The following is a 15022-nucleotide window of genomic DNA, read 5'->3' as shown; positions in this document are numbered from 1 at the left end:
CGCGAGTAACAACTGAATTTTACTACTCGCGGCGCGTGCAGTTTCCGTACAACAGCCGTCTCTGCGAGTCTCTGTGACTGTGAGAGTGTGCAGGTCACTCGCTATCATCATTACGGTTATAACAGAACGATATATACATACACACCTTATATCGATACATACACTCACTCAACGACAAAAATAACAAAGATCTCTCTTTCTTCTCTCTCTGCTTCACTCGTCTTCTCCAATTTTACTCTTTTTTTTTTCTTCCTCTGCAGAGTCTCTCTTTCATCACTTTCTCGGGAAAAAAAAAAAAAAAAAAAAGTTTTTTGTTTCTTTCTCATTTACGATACGAAGAAGAGAAACCATGGCGCTCGTGAAATCTGAAACGAAGGCGTTGGGAAATCAACAACAGCAGCATCAGCAGCCTTCTTCAAGGTTTACTTCTTCGCTTTACGTCGGTGATCTTAGCCCAGACGTGACGGAGCAAGATCTCATCCACAAATTCTCTTTGACTGTTCCTGTCTCCTCCGTTCATCTTTGCCGTAACTCCGTCACCGGAAAATCCTTGTGTTACGCTTACATCAACTTCGATTCTCCTTCCACCGGTAAACAAAATACAAAGACTTCGTCCTTTCTTTAATCGTTTCGTTTCTTAAAATCTCTGTTTTTGGTTTCTCTACGTTTAGGGGTTTCTTCGCTCGTTCTGTCAACCCTTAAAATCTTGTTAAAACCCTAGAGATTTCGCGAATGATTTCTCCAAGATTGTGTTTGATTAACAGATTATTTAGGTCTTGTGAGATTGATGAATCGCTTCTGATTAATCTTTGTTTGTTTTTCTTTGGGTGGTTTAGCATCGAATGCTATGGCGTGCTTAAACCATACTGATTTGAAAGGGAAGGCTATGCGGATAATGTGGTCTCAGAGGGATCTTCAATACCGCCGTACTACTGGGCTTGGAAATCTATACGTTAAGAATCTTGACAGCTCGATCACTAGCATTTGCTTAGAGCGCATGTTTTGCCCCTATGGATTCGTACTCTCTTGCAAAGTCGCTGAAGAGAATGGCAAAAGTAAAGGTTTTGGTTTTGTTCAGTTTCAAACTGAGAAATCTGCTGCAGCTGCTCGTTCTGCCCTCCATGGCTCTGTGGTTGATGGCAAGAAACTGTCAGTTAATTGTGGCTTTAAGCATGATTTCTTTATTGATTGATTGAAGGTTAATGATGAATGATTGTTTGTTTTACTTGGTGTGTTTCTTTCTTTAATTAGGTTCGTAGCCAAGTTCATCAACAAGAATGAAAGAGCAGCTATGGCAGGACATCAAGAATCCACAAACGTTTATGTGAAGAACCTGATCGAAACTGTTACAGAGGATTATCTACATACACTGTTTTCTCAATATGGGACAGTCTCAAGTGTTGTGGTTATGAGGGATGGTATGGGAAGATCTAGAGGTTTTGGATTTGTCAACTTCTGCAATCCAGTAAATGCTAAGAGAGCTGTGGGATCTCTCCATGGACAACCACTTGGTAACTCAACCTTCTTCTTCTGCACCCAATACTTAGTACATTGTCATTAGACCAGAGTTTCTGATTTTAGGAACTTTGCTTTTATGATTAGGATCGAAGACTTTGTCTGTTGGAATGGCACTGAGAAGTGATGAAAGGAAGGAGATGCTGAAGCAAAAATACGGGGGAAACTTTATTGCCAAGTCTAACATGGGATGGTCCAATCTGTACGTGAAGAACTTGAGTGAATCAATGAATGAAACAAGACTGCGAGAAATATTTGGAAGCTATGGGCAAATAGTCTCAGCTAAAGTGATGCGTCATGACAATGGTAAAAGTAAAGGATTCGGCTTTGTGTGTTTCTCTAACTGTGAAGCGTCCAAACAGGCTAAAAGAGAGCTCAATGGTATACTATAACTAATGTAGTCTAGCTCTTATCTTTGCTCCACTACACCTAACTGGTATTTACTGATTCAATTTGCACGACTATTACCCTTGCTGCTTACAGGGTTTACAGTTGATGGAAAACCATTTGTTGTTCGAGTTGCTGAGCGCAAAGAGGATCGACTCAAGAGGTTGCAGCAATACTTTCATGGAAAACCACAGCAATACACGCAAGTTCCTCCTGTTCCTTCACCAGCTCAGCCAGTCCTCCCATCTGTGCCCAGCAGCTTTTATGGACAACCACATCATTACACGCAAGTCCCTCCTGTCCCTTCACCAGCTCAGCCAGTCCTCCCATTTGTGCCCAGCAGCTTTCATGGACAACCACATCATTACACGCAAGTTCCTCCTGTACCTTACGGGGCATCTTATTACTATATGGCGCCTCAGTTACCACAAATGCTTAGCCACGAAAACATCACCACCTATGTAAGCATTTCTCTGCTTCTTCAAACAAACCCAAAACCTGTCTTCAAATTAAATATCACTCACACTTCCTATTATTATAACTCAGGTTCCAGCTGGCCAGGCTCCTCTCAAGGAGAAAAGATCAGTGCACCTAGTCTACAAACACCCGGTATGCCTTCATTAACACTAACATGTGCTGAATCTTCCATTATCTCCAAGGTTTTTATGTTAAGGTTAAAATGTTTACTCACTCGAAAATTTTGATCCCTAAGTTGATATTTTTCTGCAGGCTTATCCCTTTGCCAAAAGTGGTGCCAAACAGAAACTTGTCTTTAAGGGTGAGGGTAACCGAACTTTAGATGCTGCGACATGCTCAAAAGCAACAACATCTGCTGAGAACCGTAGAGAAGCATCACCCGCTTTGAAAGTAATGTTGTCACCAAAAGTGAAGAAGGCAGAGAAGTCAGGAAAACAAAATGCACTGATTGGAGGGAGCTGCTTAAACATTGGCCCTGCTGCGGTGGCTTGAGATCTCTCACCGCTTAGAATTCCACTCTTTTCATTTTAACCCTTCAATAGCTTTTGCTTATAGAAATTGTACAGATTTCAAGAGCTTCGATCTGTAGATCTACAACTCTTTAGCATTTTAATCATTTTGTTTTTGTGAAAAAGAACATGCAGAGGTAGGTTGTATATAGTTTCTGATACTAAGTGTTCTCAAACTTTTGGTTTTCTTGTAGTAAGCTTCAGTACATTTTTAGTAAATAGTGGTGGTTCGATACATAGTTCAAAGAGAAACAAATGTATGGCTCAAGGTTTTACAGAAACAGCAATTTGAAAAGAGAAGATATGACATATACTGAAAGGTCTATCATCAACCGATGAGAGAGAAGCCCTGTCCAATTAAAGAACTGGCAAGAATTTCATTGGCAGCTTCAGAGGGATGAACACTGTCCCAGAACACATACTGAGTAGCATTGGGGCATGTCCCCAACGATTTCGGATTGCACAAGAGTGAAGTTGTTTCGACTGTTCCTGTTCCACAACATCCTTTGGTTGCTTCAGTGAATCCTGTTAGACAAAAAAAAAAAAGATGAATAATGTGTCATGGATTATCTAAAGCAGATCAGCAACAATAAATGTTATAAATATATCAGTCCATTTTTGTGACTTACCTGATTTGGAAGGGTTCTGAACAAGATCGTAGAGAGGAGTGAAGATGTCGAAGACAACAATTTTAAGACCAGAATATTGCTTCTGAAGCTTTGAAGCAGCTGCGTTAAGCTTCTTGTTGAATTGCTGAGCATCTGTGTTGAGTCTTTGAACACAACCTTTCTCATGGAAACCGAAAAGGGTTCTTGCAGCTGGAAGACACCCCGTTGGAGGCAGAGAAGTCACGCCGATCTTCCTTGCTCCAACCCCATACACTTGCTGCAACATTTAATCAAAACTCAGAATGTCTTTCTTGTATTCTTTGCAATTGAAAACAGCGAGGGATAAACCAAGGAAAATGTTTTACCTTGATAAATGTAGAGAAGTTATCGATAAGGAAAGATCCGTACTGATCAACAGTGTAGACTTTGTTAAGCAGAGGATTCACATAGTAGTTTTGAACAAAGTCACTGCTTCCTGCACTTAGGAGACAGATTGCTCCGCTTATGATCGAATCAGCTTTTTTGCTTCCTGCAATTTTTATGAGCTTGCTCTTGTATTCCTTGAAGTACTCAACTTGCTGATACAACGGGATCGCGTGCTGTCCCAAAAAAAAGAAAAGAACAAAATCAACAAAAAAAAAAAAAAGAAACAGATCTAAGAAAAAATGTATGAACAGTCACTTACATTGATAAGAGCAGCTTTGTCATCATAACCTGAAGCTGCAGAAGCGAAGTTAGCACCAATAAGAAGGTTCTTCCCTGAAGCTTCAGGACTTAGATATGCTGGTGGGTACTTAGTGAATCCTAGAGTCTCAGCTGTCGCAGAGTAAACACACAAAAGACTTCAGTTTCAAACAACTTAAAGAAGATAGATACCTTGGGTTACAAGTAAAAAGCTTTTACCGGTAATATCAGTAGCTAGTTTGCCGTTGCAGAAACGCCCGGTGGGTTTGTGGTTAGCGAAATCACGGCCATAAGGAGGATAATCAGCTCTGAAAATGGTCGGGAGGTAGTTGTTGTTGCCGACATCAACTACAGAGTCTCCGAATGTCATGATCGCAGGAACTAGTTGAGCAAAGGAGATTTGGACTACAGAGAAGGTAGATACCAATGTGAGAAGCAAAAACAACATCGTGCGACGATCCATGTTTTTGCTTTGGTATGTGTGAATGGTGAAAGATTACATGTACTTTGGTTTATATATATACATAGACATAGACAAAGAGGGTAGGAGTTAGTTTACTTCAATGTTGTTGTGTCAACTCTGAATAGTATACACACTCTCTCTCTCTTATTCAATATTTCTCCAACCATTTTTTTTTTGATTCGTGGAAAAAAACTGAACCAGCCTGTTTTTTGCATAATTCAATTTTATTAGGTAAATTTCTTAAATAAACTTTACCTTTTAACGGAAAAAAAGTTGCACATGGATGCAATAAATAGGATCTGGTCTGTGCTTAAAGTAAAGGAAGATGGAGGTTGTGAGAGTGAGTGAGATATATATAGCTATGGCTAATAAATGACGAGCAGAGTAGTTTCACGTCGCTTTGAATAATTGATTAAACAATTAATTAAAGAAGATATATAGTTATGTATTAGGCTGTTCTGTTTTTTTTTTTTTTTTTATAATTTATCTTTCTTTTGGGAGAGAAATTTATTTCTCTGTCTACGTCTACGAATCAGCCTCACTGTATGTAGTGTAGACTTTACGTGGAAGAAGTAGAAATAAATTCTAATAAATGCTGGGTCTTTTAAATAAAACCAGAAAACATGTGATTTATTTCTCTGCATTATGGATTTTTATTTTTTCATGCATAAGGTCTGAATATAGCTGACCAAAAATAAAAAATAAATTTGAAATTCTGAACTCAAAGTAGTTTAGTTATCTCATTGTATGAAAACATAAGACATGCATGTAAGTGTAATTAAATTAAGAATTGTTATATAATTAGTGTCGGTGTCGTATAGCAAAGTAGTTTTTAACTTTAAATAGTTTGCATCTAAGCCTTTTATGACCAGTTCTAGTGGAGACTAGTAGAATCTAATCTATAATTACAAATTGTCTTCCATGATGAGATAAAATAGGTCAAAATATATAGGTCGCGAACGACGACGCTGTCTAGAAGACTAGAACAAACCGAATAAGGTAAAGCATTATTTAATTTTTTTTTTCCCAACAATGTAATGCATTCGTTATGGTAGAATCGATTAATGCATTCTTTTTGCCCCACTTTTCTGTATCCCGTTATTATTGGCCAACCAAAATGCTACGAATACGAGGTAATCGTAAATAAAAACTCTTTCTATACATAAAAAGCAAAAGTAAATATAAACTCTTTAAAAGAAATACCAGTGAAGGATAAAGAAAACATAGAGAAAATTTGGACCGTTTATTCATACATAATATAAAATGCCCAAAGATCTTCTTTATAATAACGTACATTGTATAATATATAAATACTAAAAATAAAGAGGAACTATTTTATTATATATGATTATTTCTACAAAATTCGACGACGATTCCTCATTTCTCTCTCTCTCGCTCGCTCTCTCTCTTTACTTGGGCCTACGTGCTGTCTCCTTTGGCCCCGCCTGCCTTGCCAACTGTTCATTACAAAACTTAATTAACTTCAGCAAATACACTAAGCTACTAGTAGTATGAAAAAAGTGATTAGTAGGTTTAATCCCATGATTATGTGATTCATTAAGGTGTATAACTAAGTGATCAGTGGCTTGCCTGGAAGTAATGTTCAAGCTTCTTTCTCAACGTTGAGTGTTCTTTCTTCAGTTGATGAAATGTCCTCAAGCATCTGTGGATCGGTCGGCAAGTTAAAAGAAAACTAATTAGGGAGTCGAAAATCAAACAAGGCACAAGTTTAAGGTTCATTGGATTGCTTCCGTTTTTTTATTTATTTTCAGTTTGACCCCATAACTTTGTATTCCATATATCTCTGGAGTATGGACATATCCAGGTGTAAGTGTTAAAAGACGAACGTACCCTTCAGCATTTCCAGCTCTGCAGTATTCTCTAAACTTTGTGCATTCAGCTTTCACCTTACTTGCCCCAATACTACAAAAACAAGGTAAACACAACATTATGTCAATACTCAATAGTAGCATTCCAAACTACGATCCTAATTTTTTTTTTTTTTTTTGTAGTCAAGTAAATTTTGTCATTGAATAATAATGAGAATCGAAATACGTAATTTTTTTAATATGTTCTTTGTTTTACACTCTTTTTTTCTTGAACACATTTTTTAACTACTAAAATCTTTGCATTTTTTTCCTAACTACTACGTGTTTTTTTCCTTAGGATAGTAACTGATTTTGTCAAAATTACAAGGGAAATTTTTACCTCGTGCTGCTTCCCTTAAACTGATGCATGTAACTATCGAGCCTGTTGAAATCAAATGATCCTCTTTCCCTGCATTGTAAAAATAAATTAGAAAAAGCGAAAAAAATTACGCAAAAATAGAAGGAATTAAAAAAAAAAAACTACTCACAAAGCTTGGTCAATGTTATTGATTAATCGAGCTGAATCTTTGAAGTATAATGCGGAAACTTCTTCAACAAAATTAGGGTTTGCATCATCTTGGAGCTCTTCTAACTCCATGAATTGTTCGTCGAGATATCCCTGCATGCATTTTCCCCATATTAGCTTTGATTCTTTCATTTTTCTATTTTCTTAGAAGAAATTCATAACTAGTAAGAATATAAATAAATACAAAAACACTACGAAAAAAAAAATTAAGAAACCTGATCAAAGAGGGACTGCTTAATGAGTGCCACCTGCCTCTGCATTTTTGTTTAAATTTTGAGAAAACTTAACAATAACTAAGTGAGAAATCGCCCAAACTAATAATTCGTTTTTATCTTACGTAATTCGTGTGGCAATGCAATAATGAAACGGTGGACATCTGAGATATATATAGGGGAAAGATAGAATATAAAATAATTTTATATTACACATCAAAAAAGAGAAAGTAGAAAAGAGAAGAGAATATTTATAAAAATGATGGGAACCTGCAACGTAAGGAACATGAATTATGTATTCTCATACTTCGAAAATATAGAAAAAGGAAACGTGTATTCGGTTTTATCAGCTTATTTCGTTAACAAATATATGCATTTCTCAACATATTTTTATTTATATTTAATTGCATATCGTAGGTGTAATATATCTAATGAAATATGTCTCAGTACAAGTTATTATATATTTGTATTTTATAGTAATTTTTATGTTTTAAGTTTTGAAAATGCATGAGATTTCAATATATTAGTGAATTCATCAATATAAGTTGCCCAAAAAAAAAAAAAGTGAATTCATCAATATACGTTGTTTATTTATTACTAGTAGTGTACATGATGAATATAAACAAACTACTGTGGATGATCGATATTGCCCCAAAAAAATGATTGAAATGCTTCAAATCTCAATAAATTAATCAAAGGATCTCATGAATGGCGAATAGCGGAATATATCTAATACTATTATTTTAATACTTACATCATAGAAACAGGTAAATTTCGAATTATAACCCAAAAGCTAAACGTTGCTGCTGTACGAACACAACTTTGGAAATGGCAGCAAAATATATACTAATAAAATGAATTTGGACAAGAATTTTTCTGAAAGTGAAAAAGAAAAGTTCTAATTTAATAATGGTATACAGTTCAAGAGAAATATATTCTCAACAAATCAAATGACCGTTTCCGTCTTGATTAATTACTGAATATTTAATACATGTTTTCACAAAGTTTTTTTAATATCAATATAATATGTTGGGTAGTTTTTAAGGTTTTGATTTCCGTAGTAGTTTATTTCTGGAAAGAAACCTAAATATGAATAAAATTGGACAATAAGAAAGAATGGTTTATTTCTGAAAGAAAAAAAGTGGAACTCGCATTGTAACAAACATTATTATGGTAGAATTGATTACTTTATTTCAAATAATTTTTAGCTAGAAAAATAATAAATCAGTGAACATGGATATGACCAAATATATATATATATATATATATATATATCTGTCAGTTTCATGTTTTTATTATTTTCATATTCTCTTAAACTAAATGGACATCTACATATATATATATATAGTACACATAATTATGCAAGTTTTAAATTTCTTATCAAGTTTTATATCGGATAAAGTTGATGTTAAAAGAAAAATATCATATAAATTCAGCTAATTAAGAAAAGTTAATTATATTATAAGAAAAAAAAATTCTACTACTAGTTATATTTTTTTTTGAACACATACTAGTATATTTTTGTATATAAAATATAACGATAAGTTGATTTTATTGGGTGTATTACACAACTCTTGGGCACTACAAATTTTATTGTGTGAATTCCAAAATTTCTTTACCATTTGACAAAACAATAATGAAGGTGAAGGTGTGTGCTGGTGAGAAGGTGTGCTGTGCCAAAGAGAGGCTAGTGCTTGTGCGGATGCGTGCGTTTCCTACTTCTATTTTGTTAAAACAGTTGCTAAATAAAACTAATGGAGGATATGAGGAGATACGCCAAACCGAAAAAAAAAAACAAAAAACAAAGAAAGAGAGAGGGAATAAGATACATATGTCCAACGAGTAATAATAAACCATAAATTTCTGTTATTGGAAACAAGGAACAAGTATCTAAAAAGGAAAAAACTGAACCAAAAGCAGAGAACATAACAATTGTGATCTAAATGATTGACACAAAGACATAAAAGATCTTTTTTATCATTACAGCATGATTTGTTCCTTCTCTCTCTATCTCTCAGACAAGCATCGTGAGATATATCGAATTACACAAGAGAGAGAGAGAGAGATTGATCATGTACAGAAAACTTCAGCTTTATTTATTCCTCCGCCCACCAAACCAATCTCACATAAAGAGACTTGTCTAGTACATATTTTTGGGTGGAAGTGGGTTTAGAATATAAGTTTTTATTATTGCTTGATGTCTCATCTCGATTATTCTCCTTAATTCCGACCTTCCTCTCTAACAACAAATACTTTGTACCCAAAAAATTAGAAAGAAAAATCATGCAAAAGCTTGTTAGGTTTAACATCATAAAAAGACAAGTGATCATATCTAACTTACCTTTGGTATTTAAATCTAATGTCATTTTTTTTTTACTTTTGTTTTTATCATAGTGCAAGATAAACTTCTAATAAATGCTGATGAATTTCATGACAATTATTTAATTTTTGTTTGGATAGTTGGATTGATGCATATGCCATTTTAATTATTGAAAACATCAATCACTGTAAATTTCTAAAAACGATCACATCTTAGTTATTAAAAGAAAAGAATTATTTTTTTTAAATGAAGTTTTGTCTATTTATAAGCTTTAAGGGTACTCTTATTGTTATCTTGACCTCTTTATCTGTCATGCACCTCTCGTTGGGAGAAAATATGAGGAATTGAGTATTAGGAAATGGAGTAATAGACGATAGGGTTAGGGTAGGTCAATAGCTTATACCCATAAAGAAGACAAAATCAGTCTTCTGATTCTTTAGTAGGTTAGCTTGTTCCACTATTAATTAGTTCCTATGATTGAAAGATTAATACATGTTTAATTGATTTTTAAAATGATATATAGATATTCTTCGGAAAGTTTGTCTTGAAATTTTTTTGTTTGATAGACATGATGCGAGAATTTGTGCTACTAAAGTTATAACAAGTAGCTATTAGCACCGAATTTGAACTAAGTATTTCGTAGAGGGCACAATGTTGATTGGCTCCTGATTGAAGATGACTCGTTAAAAGTTCACAAATGTCGACACGAAAAGAGTTTTTCTTATAATTATGCAGATTACTCAATTAAAAACATTCTTCTCAAACAATATCCAATAATTTGAAAGACGTAACTTCAATCATCTATCACCCCGTTAAATAAAGTATATGCTAAAAACATTTATTTTTATCCTCTATCACCTTCATGAATAATTACACCTCGGCGATATTATGAACATGATTCCCCTCAATCCGAAAAAGCTATAATCCTATACAATTATTTAAAAACCAAATAAATCGGCCGATAACGACTAATCATAATCATAAAAGTAAAAACAAAATAAAATATAGACCCGAGTTTACATTAAATCATAGGGAACCGTCTTCCGACATAACATGTTAATAATATCCAATTTCATTTACTCATCCCAACTAAAAAATACTATCAAGTTTTGAGTAGCTGTCGTGGTTGACAGTTTTACAATTTTTTTTGAGTATAAATGTCACAGGTGCAAAGATTTTTTTTTTTAAATGGTGCTATATTGCTAACATAATGGCCACTGCATGCGAAGAAGTTTGAATATTTGTTTGTGTAGATGAGGCTGTACAACCACGGCAACCATAGCAAACAAATTTCATTACTGTTTTACAATCAAAACTGGTGACAAGAAACCATCATAATAAAGGACGTTTGACCATTTTTTAGAGTATTTGATTTACATATAGATAAGAGATGACAAATTCTTCTAGGAACACGATTTTTGGCATTGTTCTTATAATTTTTAGTATAATTTGAGTGAGGTTGGAACTCTAAGATATCCTTGGTGGCTTATTTAGAACAAGGCAATTGGTACCCAAGATATTAAAGTAGATGTCTTAGTTCCTTATCATTCCTAAAGACCACCTTACCTTTACGTTAGAGGATATTTTCCATAGAAGTCCATTTAGAGTATAGTGGTCGTTTAGTCTCTAGAACCCAAGAAACTTAGTTAAACATAATTTAGGACTTAGCTTAGCTAACCCTTTTTCTCAAAAAAAAAAAAAGACTTAGCTTAGCTAAACATTGGTGAACAAAAAAAGAAAAAAAGAAAAGCTTAGTTAAACATAATTTAGGCTCCTACCGGCCACCATTTACTATCATTTATAAAGGCTTAATTTATGGTAAAACAGAGATCAAACTATAGTGTTAAAAATATCTCTTTCTAGTACTATTGAATAATAACTCATGCATTCATGGTCACACAAGACTCTATAATGTTAAAGTACTAAAATATGTGGTCTAACTAACTTCAAGTAGTTTTCTTAAATTTTAAAGAACTAAGAACTTTGTTGCCAAGTGCTTGTGCGGCCATACATACAACAATGATTTGGAATTCTATAGAGTTAGCCAGTTAGGTGTAAATGGCCACCTCAAACGCTTCTACCAATATAACTGGGTGACACAACCGGCGATTGATATAAGTTGGATCCATTCAAACCGGAAAATAATTACAAGAATAATCCTGATACAAGAGCCGTACTAGTCGTTAGAGAAGCGAAAGAGACGGTAGATTGAAGCACAAGAAAGGAACATATTTAAAGGTATGAAGATAATATTCACACATTTTTATTTTATTTTTCTGATAACAAATGTGAATACACACATTTGGACAAATGTTGACACATTTTTACTATTTTAGCATTAGAGAGTGACTCGTTTGGAATATTTTTAGGAACTTATATGGGGGCTGAACTGCAATCATTTACAAAATTCGACTTTAGGTTCCCTTTTCATTTTCTTGAAATTATTCCCAACACAGCATTGATTCTCTACTCCTGATTTGATTTGTGCTTCCATTGCTGAAAGCAGCTTCACACCAAAGAACAAATACTCTTACCTTTTTTGAGTCTCTTTCTTTTCTGCTTATATCCATTTTAATGTTCGAGTCGAACATTTAACAGTAGATATGGTTGAACGGTAGCAATAAATTTATGATTTGTAACATTTCTTATTGTCTAATCTCTAAAATAATTAATAAGGATGCCATAAACATTAAAATCAGGGATAGTATCGTAAGTTACGCTTATCTTATGTAAGTATGACGTGATGCTGAGAAATGTGTTTTGACTGTTTGGTAAGTCTGTTGTTACAGTTTGCTCTGTGTTTTTTTCTTTGGTAAGAAGTAAGTACTTGTTCTGTCTCTCTAATGGCTCAAAGCTTGGTTTGTTTCGTCCTCAAATCAGGAACATCCTCTGCTTTAATCCGGTCTTCTTCATTCCTTAACACAACAACATTAGATATCTCATATAGCCTGGATCGCGCTGTTGCCTTTACTCAAACCCGCACCATTCACCGAGCCATTTGAGTGAAACGCCGATGGCCTTGAGGGCTCTAGTTTCAATGATAGCGGGGAAGCAGAGGGAGAAGTTTCAGTTTCATGTCTTGTCCCCATTCCTATGCTAAGCTGAGACATACCAACCAGCTCGTCCATGTTCACTCGTTCTTTAGCAAATCCAGGTTTTGGTTTTAGGACCTGATGCTGCTGAGAAGAAGTCTCAGCTTCTAAAACATGTTCTGTTCCCTGAAGTGATGTGGAAGTCGCAGGGAGCCAAATCGTGTAAGTGACTGGAAAACAAGGAGGAAAGAAACCTCCCGGGACTAGCATTGGTGAAACCCCGTTCGATGGTTCAATAGCTTCTTCAGGCTGTTCCTGTGGTGGCGCCTTGGCTATGACCGCTTCAGGTTCCGTGGTATTATTGAGTGAGAGCTCTAGTGAAGGAAGGTAACTTTTGTTCTCAAGCTCCTTGCTTGGAGAAGAACGGTTTACGGTTTGGTCTTCTTGTGTTGGCGATGAATCCGTTACCTAAAAGGCAGCAAAACAGAGGAGACACACTCAATATACAAGTTTCCCAAATACTAGAAATAACAGAAAATCATAAAGAGATGATTGATGCAAACCATTTCATCAGTAACCATGTCAAAGAGGCTAGACCGTCTTTTCCTGCGGCTGGAACTTGTATGGCGAATGAAATACTTTTGAGCATGACTAGCCACTTGTGTAGGAGTTCTTGAAGTTACATAGTTTCTTGAAATACCACGCCAATCTCCTTTCCCAAGTTTCTGAAGACCTACTAAGAATAGCCTGTGTTCTTCCTCAGTCCAAGGAATACCTATAGTAGTAACCCCAATATAACAATATACATCACATTTAATAACCAACCACATAATGAGTAATGACCATAGACTAACTAAGCAGATGTATCATGACTTTTCCAATTCATAAATTAAGTATTTTGATGAATAACAAAAAACAGAATGACCATAGACTTAGAAGTTCAACAATATGATCCACCCACCAATGAGGCAACCCATCTAAGACCAACATAAGAAACTAAATTAATCCAACAATTCCACTAACCGGTTACACCTACAACCATTTCAATTCCTTCAATAACCATTAACCACTACCAATTCCTTAAAGCATAAACCTTTAGAGCAATTTCAATTACAAAAATTCAAAACTTTGCAATCAGACTTTCACATTAACAACAACGGATTACAAAAATAGAAAAGATTTCAAAAACGTAAAGTCGTGTCCTTTTTTACCTCGCTTCCTCTCTCCACGACGGTGACTAGAACCAGAACCATGAGCAGGATCATCAGATAAGTACCCTTCATTATGATGCAAACCAGAGTATCGGGCATGATCCGATAACGGTGACTCGTTATGATTAGACGTCGCTAACGGAGACGACGGAGATAAACGGTGGTGCGTAGTCGCAACAGCCGCAGCAACAGCCAATGCAGATAGATTACCCATACTCGCACTCTTTTTAATAATCGAACCATCCGTTAACCTCACACCAAACAGCTTCACCGCCGAGGAGGAACAAGACCCTCCTCCTCCACCTCCACCACCACCACCGCACGTGCCACGCGTTGGACACGTGCGTGAGTTGTGTCCATTGTTGCTACAATGCGAACACCGACGAGTCATTCGCACAAAAACACACAATCAAACAAAAACAAAGAGAGAACCTTTTTGGTAATAAATGCTTTCTTGAAAACAAGTTTGTTTGTTTTTTTTTTTTTTTTTTTGTGAAGTATACACGAATTGAATTCAATGCAGATTTTATTTTATTTTAAGATAGAGATAATTTGCAACCATGGGAAAAGACTTGGTTTTGATTTCTTATGGAAAAAAGAAGAAGTCAAGGGTAGTTTCGGTATTTTGTGTTTCAAAAGATGAGAGGATTGTGCTGGATCGTACGTTGAATTCGCGTTTTTAATTACTATTATAAGCTTTTATTTATCCTTTTTATCTTACCTGGAATTTTTTTTTTTTTTTTTTTTTTTGTATTAAGATGACAAACAACAGACTTTATTTATTTATTTTATTATTTATAGAGGATAATTTTAAAAAATAGAAACAATGGTACCGACAAATAATATGAAAATTTAAAGATGTGAGGATAATATTGTTTAAAACCTAAATCTGTCCCGAAACTCACCAATAAACTAATGTTTTGATTTCAATCCACTTGTTACGCGATCTATCTAAGAAGAAGAAGCACGTGGTCTTACAAGATAACACGTTTTGAATATGACGATGAGACAAGTGGTTTATATTTAAAGAGATTTTGATATTAGTATACACACATATTATTATGTGTAGTTACTTTAATTAGGTACGAAAATGTGATTGAGATTTGAACAAAAAAAAGCTTTCATAACTTATCCTTGTCATAATTAATTAACTATTTTTTTCGTTCACAAATCTTAAAAGAAGTATACATCCACAAGATTAAAACAAACG

At 34.8% G+C, this 15022-nt stretch overlaps 4 protein-coding genes across 4 annotated transcripts; 1 reads left to right on the top strand and 3 right to left on the bottom strand.

Annotated features, from left to right (window-relative positions):
• Positions 1 to 137: 137 nt before the first annotated feature.
• LOC104781273 (polyadenylate-binding protein 6-like) lies at positions 138 to 3107 on the top strand. The gene is made up of 7 exons (XM_010505903.3): positions 138 to 590; positions 837 to 1149; positions 1252 to 1511; positions 1603 to 1896; positions 1999 to 2363; positions 2449 to 2511; positions 2632 to 3107. The coding sequence occupies exons 1-7, from the start codon at positions 350 to 352 to the stop codon at positions 2869 to 2871; spliced, it is 1776 nt and encodes a 591-aa protein (XP_010504205.2). The 5' UTR covers positions 138 to 349; the 3' UTR covers positions 2872 to 3107.
• LOC104781283 (GDSL esterase/lipase APG) lies at positions 3057 to 4970 on the bottom strand. The gene is made up of 5 exons (XM_010505915.3): positions 4400 to 4970; positions 4182 to 4312; positions 3862 to 4095; positions 3518 to 3773; positions 3057 to 3413 (listed from the first exon to the last, which is right to left on the bottom strand). The coding sequence occupies exons 1-5, from the start codon at positions 4641 to 4643 to the stop codon at positions 3217 to 3219; spliced, it is 1062 nt and encodes a 353-aa protein (XP_010504217.1). The 5' UTR covers positions 4644 to 4970; the 3' UTR covers positions 3057 to 3216.
• An 897-nt stretch (positions 4971 to 5867) lies between these two features.
• LOC104781263 (histidine-containing phosphotransfer protein 4-like) lies at positions 5868 to 7397 on the bottom strand. The gene is made up of 6 exons (XM_010505892.3): positions 7253 to 7397; positions 7000 to 7130; positions 6852 to 6920; positions 6495 to 6566; positions 6234 to 6306; positions 5868 to 6100 (listed from the first exon to the last, which is right to left on the bottom strand). Exons 1-6 carry the CDS (start codon positions 7295 to 7297, stop codon positions 6053 to 6055), a joined length of 438 nt encoding a protein of 145 aa, XP_010504194.1. The 5' UTR covers positions 7298 to 7397; the 3' UTR covers positions 5868 to 6052.
• A 4813-nt stretch (positions 7398 to 12210) lies between these two features.
• Positions 12211 to 14487, bottom strand: LOC104781253 (transcription factor MYBS3). Its single transcript, XM_010505881.3, has 3 exons — positions 13813 to 14487; positions 13165 to 13376; positions 12211 to 13069 (listed from the first exon to the last, which is right to left on the bottom strand). Exons 1-3 carry the CDS (start codon positions 14201 to 14203, stop codon positions 12509 to 12511), a joined length of 1164 nt encoding a protein of 387 aa, XP_010504183.1. The 5' UTR covers positions 14204 to 14487; the 3' UTR covers positions 12211 to 12508.
• Positions 14488 to 15022: the final 535 nt, after the last annotated feature.

Source organism: Camelina sativa, chromosome 1, assembly GCF_030686135.1.
Source record: "Camelina sativa cultivar CO46 ecotype springtype chromosome 1, ASM3068613v1".
Classification (NCBI taxonomy): domain Eukaryota; kingdom Viridiplantae; phylum Streptophyta; class Magnoliopsida; order Brassicales; family Brassicaceae; genus Camelina; species Camelina sativa.
The sequence above is the reverse complement of the archived record's forward strand: the minus strand, read 5'-3'. Positions and strand labels throughout refer to the sequence as shown.